The 16,959-nt window shown below is 55.5% G+C and overlaps 2 protein-coding genes across 2 annotated transcripts; one reads left to right on the top strand and one right to left on the bottom strand.

The window, feature by feature from the left end:
- The first annotated feature begins 200 nt into the window (after positions 1–200).
- Positions 201–11,112, top strand: PRICKLE3 (prickle planar cell polarity protein 3). The gene is made up of 9 exons (XM_010362605.2): positions 201–467; positions 2,035–2,120; positions 2,832–3,015; positions 6,461–6,574; positions 6,879–7,016; positions 7,792–7,995; positions 8,092–8,278; positions 9,073–9,372; positions 10,026–11,112. Exons 1-9 carry the CDS (start codon positions 426–428, stop codon positions 10,634–10,636), a joined length of 1,866 nt encoding a protein of 621 aa, XP_010360907.2. The 5' UTR covers positions 201–425; the 3' UTR covers positions 10,637–11,112.
- A 76-nt stretch (positions 11,113–11,188) lies between these two features.
- On the bottom strand, positions 11,189–14,474 carry PLP2 (proteolipid protein 2). Its single transcript, XM_010362608.2, has 5 exons — positions 14,220–14,474; positions 13,036–13,188; positions 12,837–12,932; positions 11,884–11,974; positions 11,189–11,636 (listed from the first exon to the last, which is right to left on the bottom strand). Exons 1-5 carry the CDS (start codon positions 14,313–14,315, stop codon positions 11,614–11,616), a joined length of 459 nt encoding a protein of 152 aa, XP_010360910.1. The 5' UTR covers positions 14,316–14,474; the 3' UTR covers positions 11,189–11,613.
- Between the last annotated feature and the right edge of the window lie 2,485 nt (positions 14,475–16,959).

The following is a 16,959-nucleotide window of genomic DNA, read 5'->3' as shown; positions in this document are numbered from 1 at the left end:
AAATAAATCGACACAAAATGTCAACACAAGCACCCTAGCGCGCCACCCCTCTCAGTCCAGTTGGCCACCTCCGAGTCTCCCCATCCTCCACTACAGAGCCCTCAAGCCCCAGGTCCCGTGAGAGGCTACGTGGCACACCGGGGTTCTGGGGGTCGTGCCTTGTGACGCCCCGCACAGGCCGGGAGCGGGAGGGCAGGGGCCTTTCCCGCGGGGCACCCGGGGCTGCGTGCAGCTCACCTTTAGGCAGGGGGCGCCGTGGCAGCGGAGAGACCACATGCCCGAGGGCGGGCCCTGCGGGGCGCGCTCCTCCCACGAGGGTGTCAGGTTTACGGAACCGAGCTCCCAGGCCGGACGCGCGGTGGCCTGACGGTCGCAAGGATTACATTCGCTTGACCCGGCCTGGCTTGACCCTGCCTGGGCGCTCCATGTTCGCGCGTGGGTCCCGGAGGCGCCGCTCCGGGCGTGCGGTGAGCGGGAGTCAGGGCAGCGGTGGGGGTCGGGGGTAAATTGAGGCCCGGGCGAGGGGACAATTGATAGGCATAGTGAATAGGTGCCCCACAGAGGGTCTGGGAATCCCATCCCCTGCATTCCCAGACCTGGGGCTGGGGCTGCTGGAGGCGAATGGATGGAGGAAGGTGTAGATCTGGTGGCCCAAACCCCCAATCACCTCTCCGCACACCTTCATCAGCACTCCTGGGAGCTGGTGGGGACCCCTCTCTTGTGAATTGTGGGAAGGAATCCTGAGGGCCAGAGTACTGGGTCCTGGGGCCTTAGGCCTTAGGTTGAGCAGGAACCTCCTGAGCTTCTTTTTTTTTTTTTTTTTTTTTTTTGAGACGGAGTCTTTCTCTGTCACCCAGGCTTGAATGCAGTGGCGCTATCTCAGCTCACTGCAACCTCCGCCTCCTGGGTTCAAGCGATTCTTCTGCTTCAGCCTCCCGTGTACCTGGGATTACAGGCGCCCACCACCACGCCTGGCTAATTTTTGTATTTTTAGTACAGACAGGGTTTCACCATGTTGGTCAGGCTGCTCTCGAACTCCTGACCTCAGGTGATCCGCCCACCTCGGCCTCCCAAAGTGCCGGGATTATAGGCGTGAGCCACCGCACCCGGCGAACCTCCTCAGCTTCTAAAGGACACAGTACCTTGGAGGAATGTGGACGGACGGATGGAGTCCTGCACTCCTGGGATGCCGAAATGCTGACGGTCAAGAGACTGGGATTTGGGGGAACAAGGCTTCCAGGGTTCCGCCTGAGCAAGGGAGTTTGTGACTTCTTAGACAGGAGGGTCTTTCAGTTCCTTTGGAGTGGGTCTCTGACCTGGGAATGTGGGGTCTGGGTTTGGTGGTCCAGAAAAGGAATAAATAGCCCTAGGATAGGAGGGGTAAAGGCCAAGGTTTCTTGGGATGGGGGTTTATTGGGATGGGGGTTTCTCAGCAGGGACCTCCTGAGATCCTGGGGAAGGGTCCCCAGTTCCTTGGGTATCAGGACATGAGGCCAGGGTTTGGGGGAGGAGCTCCTGAGCTTGTGAAGAGAGGGGCAGGGGTTCACGTGGGGATCTCAAGGAAGGATGGGGTCTCGTCTCCTACCCTGTGGAACTGGAGTGCTGCTGGCGGCGTAGATGGAGAAGGAACCAGGATGAAGCCTGGGAGAGGATGCCCAGAGTAGGGGCTCTGTGCCCTAGTGGGGAGAGTACTCTGAATTCTCGGGAAGATGGTTGAGCCCTGAAAGGATCTAAGGCTGGTGGGAGGTGTCTGAGGCTAGGGGTGGACGGGAAGGGGGGATTCGAGGCCAGCCTAAGGAGGGGAATTCCCTGAAAAGGGGACATATAAGGAGGTGGCTTCAACTGCCCCGCCTCTGCCTCGGTTGTGTCCCGCTCCCCCGCACTCTGGGCGCTGTCCCAGCCTGCCCAGCGCTGCCCAGGTAAGACAGGCCCCAGCGTGCGGTCGCGGGCAATGAAGTGGAGGGGCGGGCGTTGACTTCTCTTTCCCTGCTTCCGCGCCTCACCCGGCCCTGCATCTGCTCCTGCCCACTGCAGCCTCCAGAGGCAGAGGACCCAGACCGGGGCCAGCCCTGCAACTCCTGCAGGGAGCAGTGCCCCGGCTTCCTGCTCCACGGCTGGAGGTAAGTGGCTCCCCTAAAGGGCCTCGCCTTTTTCAGAGCTCCGCCTTCGGTGGGGGCGGATCCAGGAGGCTTAGGCCACGCCCCTACGCTTGAGCTCCGCCTACAGAGGGATCGCAGTTGGGAAAAGAGCCTCAGGCTCAGATTCAGAGCCCCGCCCCCTAACTCATTCCCAAAAGTCCGGTTCCCAGGAGAGCTCCACCCACTATGCAGCCCCGCCCCCAGAAGAGTTCTACCGTAGCCGCTGAGTCGCATCCCTAGGGAGATTCTTCGTCCCTAGCTCTGAGCACTGCCCACTGGCCTCCAGCACCCCTCTTAGACTCAGACCTACTCTCCCAGGCCCAGCGTCCTATCCTCCTGCTGGAGCCCTGCACCCAATAGACAGCGCCTACAGCCCCCAGACTCAGGCCCTACCCACAGGCTCAGAGCCCACAAGTTCAGAGCCTCACCACAGGTTAGATGCCTGTGTCTAGTGAAAGTACCCCCACAAAGCGTCCCACTCCCCACGACCTGTCCTCTGGCTCACAGCCCAGCCACTCCCTGGCTCACAGGCCCACCTCCTGCAGCCCCGCCCCCAGGCCCAGATCCCCTTCCCGGCTCACAGCCCTTTGGTGGTGATAATCTGCACGTCCCGGCTCCTCCGTTGGACCTGGGCTGCCGAGGGGTTCAGGTGGGCGACCCCTTAGTAACTGACCCCCATCCCGGCCCTCTCAGAAAGATCTGCCAGCATTGCAAATGCCCGCGGGAGGAGCACGCAGTGCACGCGGTGCCTGTGGACTTGGAACGCATCATGTGCCGGCTAATCTCGGACTTCCAGCGCCACTCCATCTCCGACGACGACTCAGGCTGTGCATCGGAGGAGTATGCCTGGGTGCCCCCAGGCCTTAAGCCGGAGCAGGTGACCAGAGGCCAGCCCTCCACTCTTGCTGTCCAGTGGTTGCACACTAATGCTCACATACACACACACACACACTCAGGTGGGAACCTATTTCTGGGGCTATGCTAGAGTGTGCAGTCAGACCGAGGGTCCTTCTGGCCCGTCTGTGATCGAGGAGTGGTCAGCCCCCCATACCTTGGGTGACTGAGGGACCAGTTGCTCAGGGCCTGTTCACCCCAATCCTGTTCTTTTTGATTGTTTGTTTTTGAGACAGGGCCTCACTCTGTTGCCCACCACAGCCTCCCTTGTAGCTGGGACTGCAAGCACATGCCACCATGCCTGGCTATTTTAAAAAATTTTTTGCAGAGACAGGGTCTCCCTTGTTGCCCAGGCTGGTGTTGAACTCCTGGGCTCAAGTGATCCTGCCTCGGCCTCCCAAAGTCCTGAGATCACAAGAGCAAGCCACCATGCCTGGTCCCACTCCCTATTCTACCCTCCCAGCACTTCATTCACCACATGACTTCATTGATTGAGTCATTCAACACATAGTTATGGGGCACCTACTGCATGTGAGACACTGTTATAGGCACTGAGGACACAGCAGTGAGCAAAACACAAAATAACATATCTGCCCACAGGCGTGGTGGTTCACGCCTGTAATCCCAGCACTTTGGGAGGCCGAGGCGGGTGGATTACTTGAGGTCAGGAGTTTGAGACCAGCCTGGCCAACATGGCAAAACCCCGTCTCTACTAAAAGTACAAAAATTAGCTGGGTGTGGTGGTGCGCACCTGTAATCCTAGCTACTCAGGAGGCTGAGGCAGGAGAATTGTTTGAACCCAGGAAGCAGAGGTTGCAGTGAGCTGAGATCTTGCCACTGCACTCCAGCCTGGGCAACAGAGTGATACTCCTTAAAAAAAAAAAAAATCTGCCCAGGTGGAGGGTAGATTCTGGAAAGGAGGAACACCCAATAAACAAACCTGTAAATATATGTCAGATGGTATAAGGGCTATGGAATTAAAAAGCAAGGAATGTGGGGTGAAGAAAGAGGGAGGCAGGGAGGGAGGGAGGGAGAGAGACACTAGAATTGTAAATAGGGTGCCCAGAGTAAGCCTCTGTGAGAATGTAATGGTTGAGTCGCCCAAAAGGAGGTAAGAAGTGAGCCATTCAGATATCTAAGGTTACAGTGACTCACGCAGGCAAAGGGCATAGCTAATGCCAAGATCCTGAGGCAGGAGTGTGCTTGGCATATGTAAGGGATGGCAAGGCCAGTGCTGCTGAAGCAGAGTGAGCAAGGGGGAGATCAGCTGGAGATCAGGTCAGAGATGTGGCAGGGGCTATGGAGAGGACTTTGACTTTGCCTGTGAATGAAGGGAAAGTCGCAAGAGGGTTGTGAGCAGAGGACAGCCTGGAGGAATAAGGGTGGAATCAGGAGACCAGTGAGGAACCTGATGATGATGGCGCTGGCACTGAAAGGAGTTATATATATGTGGAGAGAAAGAGACAGACAGACAGAGAGAGAGGCCAGCATGGTGGCTCACACCTGTAATCCCAGCACTTTGGGAGGCCAAGGTGAGTGGATCACTTGAGGTCAGGAGTTTGAGACCAGCCTGGCCAACATAGTGAAACCCCATCTCTACTAAAAATACAAAAATTAGCCTGGCATGATGGCAGAAGCCTGTAATCCCAACTACTCAGGAGGCTGAGCCACAAGAATTCCTTGAACGCAGGAGGCAGAGGTTGCAGTGAGCTGAGAATGTGCCACTGCACTCCAGCCTGGGCGACAGAGCAAGACCCTGTCTCAAAAAAAAAAAAAAAAAAAAAAAAAGGCCGGGTGCAGTGGCTCACGCCTGTAATCTCCCCACTTTGGGAGGCCGAGGCGGGCAGATTGCCTGAGGTCGGGAGTTTGAGACCAGCCTGACCAACATGGAGAAACAACCTCGTCTCTACTAAAAATACAAAACAATTAGCCAGGCGTGGTGGCGCATGCTACTCGGGAGGCTGAAGCAGGAGAATCGCTTGAACCAGGGAGGCGGAGGTTGCAGGGAGCCCAGATCATGCCATTGCACTCCAGCCTGGGCAACAAGAGTGAAATTCCGTTTCAATAAAGAGAGAGAGAGAGAGAGAGAGAGAAAGAGAGTCTCACTCTCTCCCAAGTAGCTGGGACTACAGGCATGCATCACCACGCCTGGATGATTTTTGTATTTTTTGTAGAGATGGGGTATTGCCATGTTGCCCAGGGTGGTCTTGGACTCCTGGGCTCAAGCTATCTTCCCCTCTGGGCCTCCTAAAGTGCTGGGATTACAGGTGTGAGCCACGGTGCTCAGCCTATATTTTGGAAGTAGCGCTCAGAGGATTTGCTTGTGGGGATGGGAGAAAGAGGAGTGAAAGATGACTCTGAGGATAGGTAGATTAACTGATGTGGGAGAGGCCAAGACAGGAGCGAGTTTGAGGGGTAAGAGCATAAGTTTAGTTCTGGCCATCTGGAGTTTGAGATGCCTGTTAGACTTCTAAATAGCCACATTGCCTGGAACTCAAGGGATAAGTTACAGGGCTGGACGTATGTGTTTGTCATTATGTGTCACAGGCTGGAGGTGACACATTAGCCAAGTAGATGATATTTACAGCCACAAGGTTGAATCTAATTCCCAAGAAACTGAATGTAGACAGAGGCAAGAGGACCAAGAGCTGAGTCCTAGGATCCTCCCGCATTTAGTGGTCAGCTAGTTGAGGAGAAGCCAAAACAGGGGCAAAGAAGGAGCAGCCAATAAGGTGGAAGGAAAACCTGGACTGTGTGGTGTTCTGGAAGCCAAGGGAAGAAAGTGTTTCCAGGAAGAGAGAGTGGTCAGCCTGGTGCAGTGCTGCCATCATCAAGTCTGATGACGACTGAGACCTGAACAATTATTTTAACAATGAGGAAGTCATCAATGACCTTGACAGCTTTGGAAGAGGGATGGGAACGGAAGCCTGCCTAGAGTAGGCTCAAGAGAGATTGGAAGGAGAGGAAGTGGAGTGAACACAAGTGCTCATAACTTTCTGAGGAATTTTCCTGTAAAGGGAAAAAGAAAAGTGGACCAGTAGACCAGGAGCGGTGGCTCATGCCTGTAATCCCAGCTGTTCAGGAGGCTGAGGCAGGAGAATCGCTTGAACCCGGGAGGCAGAGGTTGCAGTGAGCCTAGATCACGCCACTGCACTCCAGCTTGGGCAAAGAGCGAGACTCCGTCTCAAAAAAAAAAAGTGGATCAGCAGCTGGAGGAGGAAGTGAGGTCAAGACATGCAGGAACCCTCAGCGTGTTTGGGAGCTGGGAGGTGAGGGAAATGATCTGCCTTTAGGAAGGAGAGATGGGGAAGTCAGAAGGTCTCTCCTGATGCCTTTCATTTTCTCAGAGAAATAGGGACCCGCCTTCTCACTGTATCCCAACTCACCTCTCATTTCAGTTGTTTTCTCCCACTCCTGTGTCCTCCCAGGTATATCAATTTTTCAGCTGCCTCCCGGAGGACAAGGTCCCCTATGTCAACAGTCCTGGGGAGAAATACAGGATCAAGCAGCTGCTGCACCAGCTGCCCCCACACGACAGTGAGGTGAGGAGAGAGAAGACAGGAAGGGCATGCCAGGCACAGGGCACAGCCTGGGTCAGTGCAGGGCAGGATCAGAGGAGGAAGGGTGAGCTGATCTGAGGTGAGTGGTTCAGACAGGCAGGGGTCATCAGGGGACATTCCTTGGCAAAACCACAGCTGGGCCTTGGAAGTAGAGGTGGGTACTTCAGGCAGGAGGCACCATCTATAGAAAGACCTAGAAGTAAACTTTCGGGACATGGATGAAATCTGGAAGAGAGGCAGGGACAGGCATAAAGGGAGGAGCCTGGGAGATGCCTTCCCCTCCCAGGCACAGTACTGCACAGCACTGGAAGAGGAGGAAAAGAAAGAGCTCCGAGCCTTTAGCCAGCAGCGGAAGCGGGAGAATCTGGGGCGTGGCATCGTGCGCATCTTCCCGGTGACCATCACTGGGGCCATCTGTGAAGAGGTGAGCCGTGGAGGGCCTCAGCGAGTGAGCAGTGCCTCTGCTCCAAGCCCTGGGGAGCAGGACACATCTTCCAAGCACTGGGAAGATGAGGCCTGCCACTTAAGCCCCAGTGAGCTATCTCTAGTGTCCCCTCTTGTGGGCGGGGTCTGTTCCTCACATCTCACTGTTGGGCAGGGACTGCCTCTAAGGCAACCCCTGGTGGACAGGGACCTGTCTCATCGATCCCACTGTCGTGTAGGGTTTATCTGTAAGGAGGACCTAGTGTGTTTTTCTCCCCCTCTGTGCAGTGGACATGGGGCATGGGCTGTCTCTTTGGTCCTCCTGTGGTCAGAACTTGTCCTCAAGAGCTGACCCACAGTGGCAGGGCCTGTCTGCAGGGCCCAGTGGTGGGCAGGGCCTGTCCTTAGATCCTACTGTTAGGTGAGATCTATTGCTAAGGTCCCGGTGGGTGGAGACTGTCTCTGTGGTTTCCCCCACTAGGCCTGGCCTGTCTGTCTTCCCCACCCCTGATGAGAGAGGCTTGCCTGTAAGGCCACCTACCATGGGTAGGGCCTGTCTCTACGGCTTCCCCCATGAGCAGGGTCAGTCTCTAAGGTACCGCCCAACCCCATCCCTGGTATAGGCAGGGCCTGTGTCAAAGTTACCCCGTGCGTGGGGCTGGTCACAAAGGTTCACCGTGGGAAAGGCCCAAGTGTAACATACTTTGGCTGACCCCATCCATCTGACCATCTTGGTGATGGTAACGGTAACCATCTTGGTGCTTGTCTCGTGGCAGTGTGGGAAGCAGATTGGAGGTGGAGATATTGCAGTGTTTGCCAGCCGTGCAGGCCTGGGTGCCTGCTGGCACCCACAATGCTTCGTGTGCACCACATGCCGGGAACTGCTGGTTGACCTCATCTACTTCTACCATGCTGGCAAGGTCTACTGCGGGCGTCACCATGCCGAATGCCTGCGTCCACGCTGCCAGGCCTGTGACGAGGTTTGGGCCTCCCTGCCCAGGGGTGGGAGTGGAGGGTGGGTGGGCAGGGCCAGGAGCAGGCTCATCTGACAGCCGCAGATGGCCTGCGTCCCCCAGATCATCTTCTCCCCTGAGTGCACAGAGGCTGAGGGCCGCCACTGGCACATGGATCACTTCTGCTGCTTTGAGTGTGAAGCTTCGCTAGGAGGGCAGCGCTACGTCATGCGTCAGAGCCGCCCCCACTGCTGCGCCTGCTACGAGGCCCGCCATGCGGAGTACTGTGATGGCTGTGGGGAGCACATCGGTGGGTGAATGCGGTGGGACTGGACAGAGGGATGGATGGACAGCTGGGCCACAGCCCTACCCCACCAGGACTCCTCCCGTCCTCCAGGCCCCATCCTCCATTGTGCCCTGTACTTTGTCCAGCCCCAACACTACAGGCCTGTATGCTTGGCTGCAAGTCCCACTCCCAATGTCCCCACTATGCCATGCTTTCTAAATCCCACCTACACAATGCTAGGCCACCACCACACATCTACACCCACTTCCAGAGGGTGCTTATGCTCTAATTCCAGCCCCAGGGCTCCCCCTACCCCTAGCCTCCACCACCCCAAGCTGTGCCCGGTTCTCCTCCACTCTCCTGTATCAGCCTAGGTCAGACCTAGCTTCTAGCTACACCCTACCCTGTGAGAACCACTCCTTTCTCACCAGGGCCACTCCCACCTGTTAAGCCCTGCCCCTACCAGCCAAGCCTCCTCTTCAGGCCACACCTTCCATTCTCCTTCCGCCTGGAGCCACCCCTTAATGTCTAAGCCTGGCCGGAATCTTAGAGTCCAATGCCCACCCTGCTCTGGGAGAGAGCACCCTGTGAAAAAAAGGGAGGAGTGAGAGAGAGGTTCACCAGCCAGTCTCCAGGAGAGAACCAAAACCTGTTTCCTGCTTTCTCCAAAAGGGCCCCATTCTGGAGGAGGGAGGAAGGCACCTAGGGGTCCCCTGCCTGGGATTCCCCACCTCTTCCTGAGAAGGGACTCATTCACGAGAGGAAGGGGTATGCCTGGGAGTTCTGCCTCAGTTTTTCCCCCTGGTGGTTCCCCACAGGCCTGGACCAAGGCCAGATGGCTTACGAGGGCCAGCACTGGCATGCCTCAGACCGCTGCTTCTGCTGTAGTCGCTGTGGGCGGGCCCTGCTGGGCCGTCCATTCCTGCCACGCCGAGGCCTAATCTTCTGCTCTCGAGCCTGCAGCCTTGGCTCCGAACCCACAGCACCAGGGCCGGGCCGCCGCAGCTGGAGTGCTGGCACTGTTACAGGCCCACTTGCAGCCTCCACAGCCTCTTTCTCTGCTGCAGAGGGGGCATCAGAGACCACCACCAAAGGCACCTGCACGGAGTCAGCACCAGGTGAGCTAACCCTCCAGCCACACCCAGCCACAGCCCAGTCAACCCTACCTCCTTGCCCCTGACTCAACCCTGGCCCTTCCTCCTTGACTCGCCCAGACCCTTCACCTGCTGCATCCCTGGGCCCCGCCCATTTCTCAGCTCATCCTCCTTCCCCACACCAGTCCAGGCCTGGTCTCCATCCCAAACTACATCTGCCTCGTGAACCCTGGTTCCACCCTGTTAATACAGGGCCGGTCCCCTACCTCAACTTGTCTCTGCTTGACCCCAAGTTCCTCTTCCTCTTCTCCAGCTGGTCACCCTTCATCCTCTGCAGTCAGGCCCCACTCCATTTATCGCAAACCAAATCTACTCCAGCCTATGCCACACCGCTTCCATCGGAAGGCACCCTCGGTGTCCTGGCCACTCCCCGTGCCCTGGCCACGCCCCCCACACCAGTCCCATCTTGCTCCGTGTTCTTCCTTCCAACCCTCTCTCCACCCAGAGCCTGCTCCAGGCCTCACACTTCCCAGACTCCCCACCTCCCTGCCCTTCTCCGACCCCTGCCCCCACTTTCCCAGTCTTAGTGGAAGAAAGAAGGCCCTTTCACAGGCCTCCCCTCAGAAGGGGGCCAGTGGGAGGGCAGATACAAGGAGTCTCTGTCTCCCCCTTAACAGCTGCAGGCCCCAAGGAGCCTTCCCGCTTTCTGAGAGGGGCTCCCCACCGCCACTCCATGCCGGAGATGGGGCTCCGCAGTGCCCCCGAGCCGCCCCCAGAGTCCCCCGGCCAGCCTAACCTGCGCCCAGATGATAGTGCCTTCGGTCGCCAGAGCACCCCACGCGTCAGCTTCCGCGACCCTCTCGTGTCTGAAGGAGGTCCGCGCCGGACCCTGAGTGCACCCCCGGCCCAGCGCCGCAGGCCACGCAGTCCCCCACCCAGGGCCCCCAGCCGTCACCGCCACCGTCATAATCACCATCACCATCACCATCACCACCACCGCCGCCACCCAAGCAGACGTCGCCACTATCAATGTGACGCGGGATCAGGGTCAGACTGGGGATCTTGCTCCAGCTCGCCCTCCAGTTCCAGTTCCGAATCCTCACAGGATGATGGCTTCTTCCTAGGAGAGCGCATCCCTCTGCCCCCGCATTTGTGCAGGCCCATGCCTGCTCAGGACAATGCAACGGAGACCTTCAACTCCCCATCTTTATCGCTCCCCAGGGACTCTCGCCCAGGGATGCCTCGACAGACCCGACAGACCCGAGACAAGAACTGCATCGTGGCTTGAAGGCAGGCCTTCCTGGAGGGGGCTCCATTCTCCAGTCAGAGTAGACGATGAGGCCCATGCCCCTCACCCCCATGCCCTGCCCCCACAACCCAAGTCATAAATCCTCTTCCTCCCTCCTTTGTCTGTTTGTTTCTACTTTTGTTTCTGTTTTAGAGACATGATCTGCTCTACTGCCCAGGCTGGAGTGCAGTGGTATGATCACGGCTCACTGCAGCCTCAAAAGTTTTGGGCTTAAGTGATCCTCCCACCTCAGCCTCCCAAGTAGCTGGGACTCCTGGCTCGTGTCAGCGTGCCCAACTAATTTTTTAATTTTTTGGTAGAGATGGGATTTTGCCATGCTGCCCAGGCTAGTCTAGAACTCGTGAGCTCAAGCAATCCTCCCGCTGCCTCCCAAAGGACTGGGGTTACAGGCATGAGCCACCGCACCAGGACTTTCGTTTGTATTATTGAAGTAATTTAATATTTGTTGTAAAACAGGCCTGGCTTCTTTGCCTCCTTGCCGCAGCTGTTTCCACTCCATTTCCCCCTCCTGATGCTTGAAATTTATCCACATTTGATGAAAGGATTACTTTATTCATTATCATATATTTTAACAATGTTTATTATTCATTTATCCCTCTACAGAACCGCCGCCCACACCGAGGAGATTATTTGGATGAGTCCCAACCTGGGGACTGGACTCTGAAATCTAACTCCCCCCTTCCCTCATTTTGTGAATTAGGTGGGGGCATGGTTCAGGCAGAACTGGTGTCTCCTATTGGATCCTGCAGAAGGAGGACCTAGGCACAGGCGTATGGTGGCCACACCCAGGAGGGTTGATTGGCAGGCTGGAAGACAAAAGTCTCCCAATAAAGGCACTTTTACCTCTATGAGGGAGTGGGAGTTGGTTGGCTGGGAATATTGTTGTTGGGGTGGGGAGGAGTTATTTCAATGGAGGAGTTATTTGCAGATTGCAGAAAGAAATGAAGGGAGCTCGCCTACACCGGGCCATCTGCGGGGTCTGCAGGTGAGGAAAAGAGAGAAAGCATTGGCTGAATCTATATGCCCATTTTTTAAAAACAAGATCCAAAGTCCATGAACATTTTACACACAAGAATACTGAAGCTTATGGTACCTATTGGTACAAAAGCCATAAGTACCAATACGGGACCAGAGTTGGCATTCATGCCTTTAAGAGATCCCTTTCCTTTTATCCTCTGCCCTCTCAGCAACCCCCTTACCCCCAACCGATACACACACACCCTTACCAGTGGGGGCTGCTGTATGTCTTGGCTGCCGAAAGGGGAAGGTGACATAGGCATCATAGCCAAAGAGGCACGTAGCAATTAGGCCCAGTACCTGGGGGACAGGATAGGAGTGAGGAGGGTTAGATTAGGTAGTCAGGTTACTCAGTCTCTTATCTTCTTGTATCTACCACCTCCAGCACCTGCCCCATGCAGGACGGGACTCAAGCCCCAGGTTGGGAAGCCAAAGAACCCTAGGGAAAGGCCAAGAGAATGCATCCTACCCCACTCTCCATCCTCCTATACCTCTCAACACAGGGAGGCCACACTGTGGCCCTACACGTAGGGGCACAATTCAATTTATACTTTTTTTTTTTTTAAGACACAGTCTCACTCTGTCACCCATCTGTCACCCAGGCTGGAGTGCAGTGACACAATCTTGACTCGCTGCAAGCTTTGTCTCCTGGGTTCAAGTGATTCTTCTGCCTCAGCCTCCTGAGTAGCTGGGACTACAGGCACCCGCCACCACACCCCGCTAATTTTTGTATTTTTAGTAGAGACGGGGTTTCGACATGTTGGCCAGGCTGGTTTTGAACTCCTGACCTCAAGTGATCTGCCTGCCTCGGCCTCAGACTCCCAAAGTGCTGGGAATACAGGCATGAGCCACTGCACCCAGCCCCAATTCCTATTACATTTGGGACAAAGTTCTTGCAGATGGTAGTCCAGTGCGTTGACAAAGGGGCCACCTGTTTGTACTTCTCACCAAGGTCTTTGTGTCTGACAAGGGACTGCCCTTCACAGCAAATGAAGGCCTTGGGAGGCAAAAGCAAGTCCTGTGCCAAACTTCCCTCCATGCCCTGAGGACAAGTGTGACTTGCTGTGGGCCACACGATTTCTGCCGGAAGCTAAGGCAGAAATGGCCCCTGGCTCCTCAAACCCTTCACTCTGTGCTTCAGAGCTGCTCCCATGGCCTTTACCCCTGCGACGATTTTGGAGTGGTTTCCTCTCTCAACAAGGACAACAATGGAGGTGATCAGGTAGAGGATTGCCGCTATGAGGGTTCGGAAGAAATCCTGTGAGGTGTAGGGAGAAGAGGGAAGTCAGCATCCACAGTCCCCCGACAATCCTAACTGCCCAGACCCCTCCCTGGCCTTGCCATTGTGGACCCCTTCTCACACTCCAAGGCCAGTTGATGAATGGTATCTTGGTGTGCAGGTCACACATGTAGACAACAAAGAAAATAGCAGCAAGGATCATCTCAACCACCGACAAGGAGGAGTAGCCTGGTGTGGAGGCACTGAAGCAGATCAGGATCACCAGGCATAATATCTGGAAGGGTGACATGGGAAAGGGGACCTCAATCAGCAACCAGGGCTGAGGAGATTGGTTTAAATTAGGAGTCCCATACTCGAATGACTATGAGCGCTGGGGAAATGACACACAATAATAGCTAAACACTTTTTATGTGCTCACTGTGTTCCAAATTCAATCGTTAGGACAATCTAATGTTCTGGGTACTATTACTACTCTCTCTAATTTGTAGATGAGAAAACTGAGGTACAGAGAGGTTTAATGGCTTGGCCAGGGTCACCCAGCAAGTAAGAAGTAGAGTTGGGTGCCTCAGTTTCCTCCCCTTTTCCCTTCTAGGATATGGGCAGCCTGAGGGGAGTGGTGCTGCCAGGTGTTTTGTGAGCCCCGCTGACCCCGGCTTTGTGGCCTTGAACGGGGCTGAACACGCGGTTCCCCCAGCAACCCCTTTGGGAAGCGGTGAGAGTGACACCAGAGAGGCAGGACTCCGTTAAAGGCGCCGCACCCCTTTTACAAGTGACTCAAAGGCGGCGCCCACTTTGAGAAGGGTGGAAACCCCGAAAAGCTAAGGACATCCCGCCCGGCCTCAGAAGGGCAAGGAAGAACTGGCGAAGGGCGGGGCGCTCTACACCGCGGGACTAGCGCGAGGGGGGGGCCCCACCCCAACAGGCCCTGCCCCTGGGCGAGCTGCCAGCCCGCCCTCCTGTGTCCAGGCCGCGCCACGCCCTGCCGCAGGAGGCCCCGACTTCCCAGCACCCTGGGACCCCTTCGATGAGTCCACTGATGAGTTAACGCAGCTCCCCCCACGTAGCCCTCCGTATGCGTTATAGGCTCCTTGCCTCACCCCGGGGGCTACCAGATCTCAACAACCTTCGTCAAACCCCACCGACTCGCCCTGCGCCCCGAGTTTCGGGCCTTCACCGTGAACCCACCACCTGCACCCCACTGCCGAGCGCCCCGGCCAAGTGCCTGCCTCACCCGGACCATCCAGTTCCGCGTGGTCCAGCCACCCCATCCCGCTTTTGCCCACGCGCCTGCCCCAGGTCGCTCACAATCTCAGCAAACAGGAGGATTCCCTTTCGGGTGCGCGAGAAGTTGGTGCAGGCGGCCCAGCAGCCAGGGGCCGAGAGGCGCTCAGAATCCGCCATGGCATGGGCTGGAGTCCGTGGTGCCTCGGAGGATCTGCTCGCTTGCTCGTGGTTTCGAGGACGCTGCACACCCAGCTGTCTTGCCCGCCGTCTGGCCGGGAAGGGGGCCCCGGGGCGAAGGAGGGAGTGAATCACCGCGCAGAGATGACGCGGGCGGGGCCGGAGCCGGGCCAGGTGGCTGCCGCCCCGGAAGCCCCCTCGCCCCTCCCGCCAAGGATACTCCCAGCCTGGCGCACAGCCCCCGAGGCGCCCCATCGCCAGGGTGCGTGGCAGCTCCAGGTACCAGGAGTAGTAACAGAGGGACCCTTCGCCTTTTTGGAATGCAAATACACCCGAGACAGCTTCAGCTTAGAACCGCGGGAATCTGGCTTTGGGAGGGAGTGACTCAGTTTCCTTAACTGAATAAAACGGCCTAGGCAGAGTTAAATCCGAAAGACCTGTGGCCCAGTATGTTACCAGAATTCAGAATATTTTTGATTTCAGAAAGTTTTCCCGTGCATATACTCTCAGCGGGATTTGGAGCTGTCGCGTTTAAAAAAAAAAAAAAAAAAAAAAAAAAAAAAAAAAAAAAGGCCAGGCGCGTGGCTCACGTCTGTAATCCCAACACTTTGGGAGGCCGAGGCCGGTGGATCACCTGAGGTCGGCAGTTCGAAACCAGCCTGACCAACATGGAGAAACCCCGTTTCTACTAAAAATACAAAAATTAGCCGGACATGGTGATGCATGCCTGTAATCCCAGCTACTGGGAAGGCTGAGGCAGGAGAATCGCTTGAACCTGGGAGGCAGAGGTTGCGGTGAGCCAAGATCACGCCATTGCACTCCAGCCTGGGCAACAAGAGTGAAACTCCGTCTCAAAAACAACAAAAACAAAAACAAAAAAACAAAAAGCAAAAACAAACAAAGAAACAAAATGGTATGTCTTCAAGAAAAGGTATGAATGTTCACAATAACTGGGTAGGATTGAAAAGTGTTCCTCCGCTGGGCACAGTGGCTCATGACAGTAATCCCAACATTCTGGGAGGCTCAGACAAGAGGATCGCTTGAACCCAGGAGTTCGAGATCAACCTTGGCAACATAGTGAGACCCTGTGTCTACAAATAATTTTAAAAATTAGCCCAGGCGGCCGGGCACGGTGGCTCACGCCTGTAATCCCAGCACTTTGGGAGGCCGAGGCAGGCAGATCACGAGGTCAGGAGTTGGAGACCAGCCTGACCAACATGGTGAAACCCCGTCTCTACTAAAAACACACAAAAAATGAGCCGGGTGTGGTGGTGCGCGCCTATAATCCCAGCTAGTCAGGAGGCTGAGGCAGGCGAATTGCTTGAACTCGGGAGGTGGAGGTTGCAGTGAGCTGAGATCACACCACTGCACTCCAGCTTGGGCGACAGAGTGAGACTCTGTCTCGAAAAAAAAAGGAAGAAAAAAAGAAAAAAAAAAAATAGCCCAGGCATGGTGGCGTGTGCTTGTAATCCCAACCACTCGGGAGGCGGAGGTGGGAGGGTTGCTTGAGCCCGGGAGTTCCAGGCTGCAGTGAACCATGATCAGACCACTGCACTCCTGCGTGGGCAACAGAGTAAGACCCTGTCTCCAAAAAAGGAAAAACAGAAAGAAAGAAAGAAAATTGTTCCTTATTAGATCAGGTCAGGTTTTGCAACCAAATAGTGTCTATCCTGTGGGAAAACCATCGGTTTCCAGAGCTTTTTGTTCTCCAGAGTTTTGGATAATGGATTGCGGACAGTGGAATAAACCTCTGAGCAGTGATGAGGATAAGACCCTGCCAGTGTAAAGGCTGTGTGAGAACAGGGATTGGTGAGCACTGAGTTGCTCAGAAACAGGGCAAGCATTGTTTCTAATGTTAGAGCCCAAGGCCGGGAGCAGTGGCTCATGCCTGTAATCCTAGCACTTTGGGAGACCCGAGGTGGGAGAATCACTTCAGCTCAGGAGTTTGAGACCAGCCTGGGCAACGTAGTGAGAGCTTGTCTCTGTTTTAAAAAACATTTTTTGTGATAGTGTTAGAGCCCAGAGAGCCCAAGGTCTGATTCTGTGTTCTGCAATCCCAAGGAAGTCCTAGCCCTAAATGTTGGCCTTCAGTTTCCTGGTTCTGAAGAGAGGGGCCAGTCAGCACAATTGTACATGAGGAATAGGAAAGTTTATTTCTGGGGGACTGGCAAGATGAATGGATGGCTCCTGGGGTGCAAGGCTGGGTGACATTTGTAGACACTTTGTTTGTATTTATTTATTTTTTAGTAGACACGAGGTCTCGCTATGTTGCTCAGGCTGGTCTTGAACTCCTGATCTCAAGCAATCCTTCCGCCTTGGCCTCCCAAAGTGTTGAGATTACAGGTGTGAGTCACCATACCTGGCTAAGTGTGTTATTTTGAGCAAGTAATTTCCCCCAGCTCAGCCTTAATTTCTGCATTTAAGACATGCATCTGGTCTCCTGGAATCAGGATCCCAGAGTTACCCTGAGGGACACACTCTCCAGACTAGATGTTGTTTTTATTCTCATCTCATTTGACGTGGGGGAGAATCATAACTGGATGGCCAGGAGGATTCAACCCAAGGGCCTGCCGGCTCCCTCTGCCAACACAAGGCCCCTCAAAACTAAGGAAAGAGCTCCCTCTTTCAGCCCTGCTTGCCTGAA

This window comes from Rhinopithecus roxellana, chromosome 7 (genome assembly GCF_007565055.1).
Source record: "Rhinopithecus roxellana isolate Shanxi Qingling chromosome 7, ASM756505v1, whole genome shotgun sequence".
NCBI lineage: Eukaryota > Metazoa > Chordata > Mammalia > Primates > Cercopithecidae > Rhinopithecus > Rhinopithecus roxellana.
This window is presented reverse-complemented; position numbering and strand designations above follow the sequence as displayed.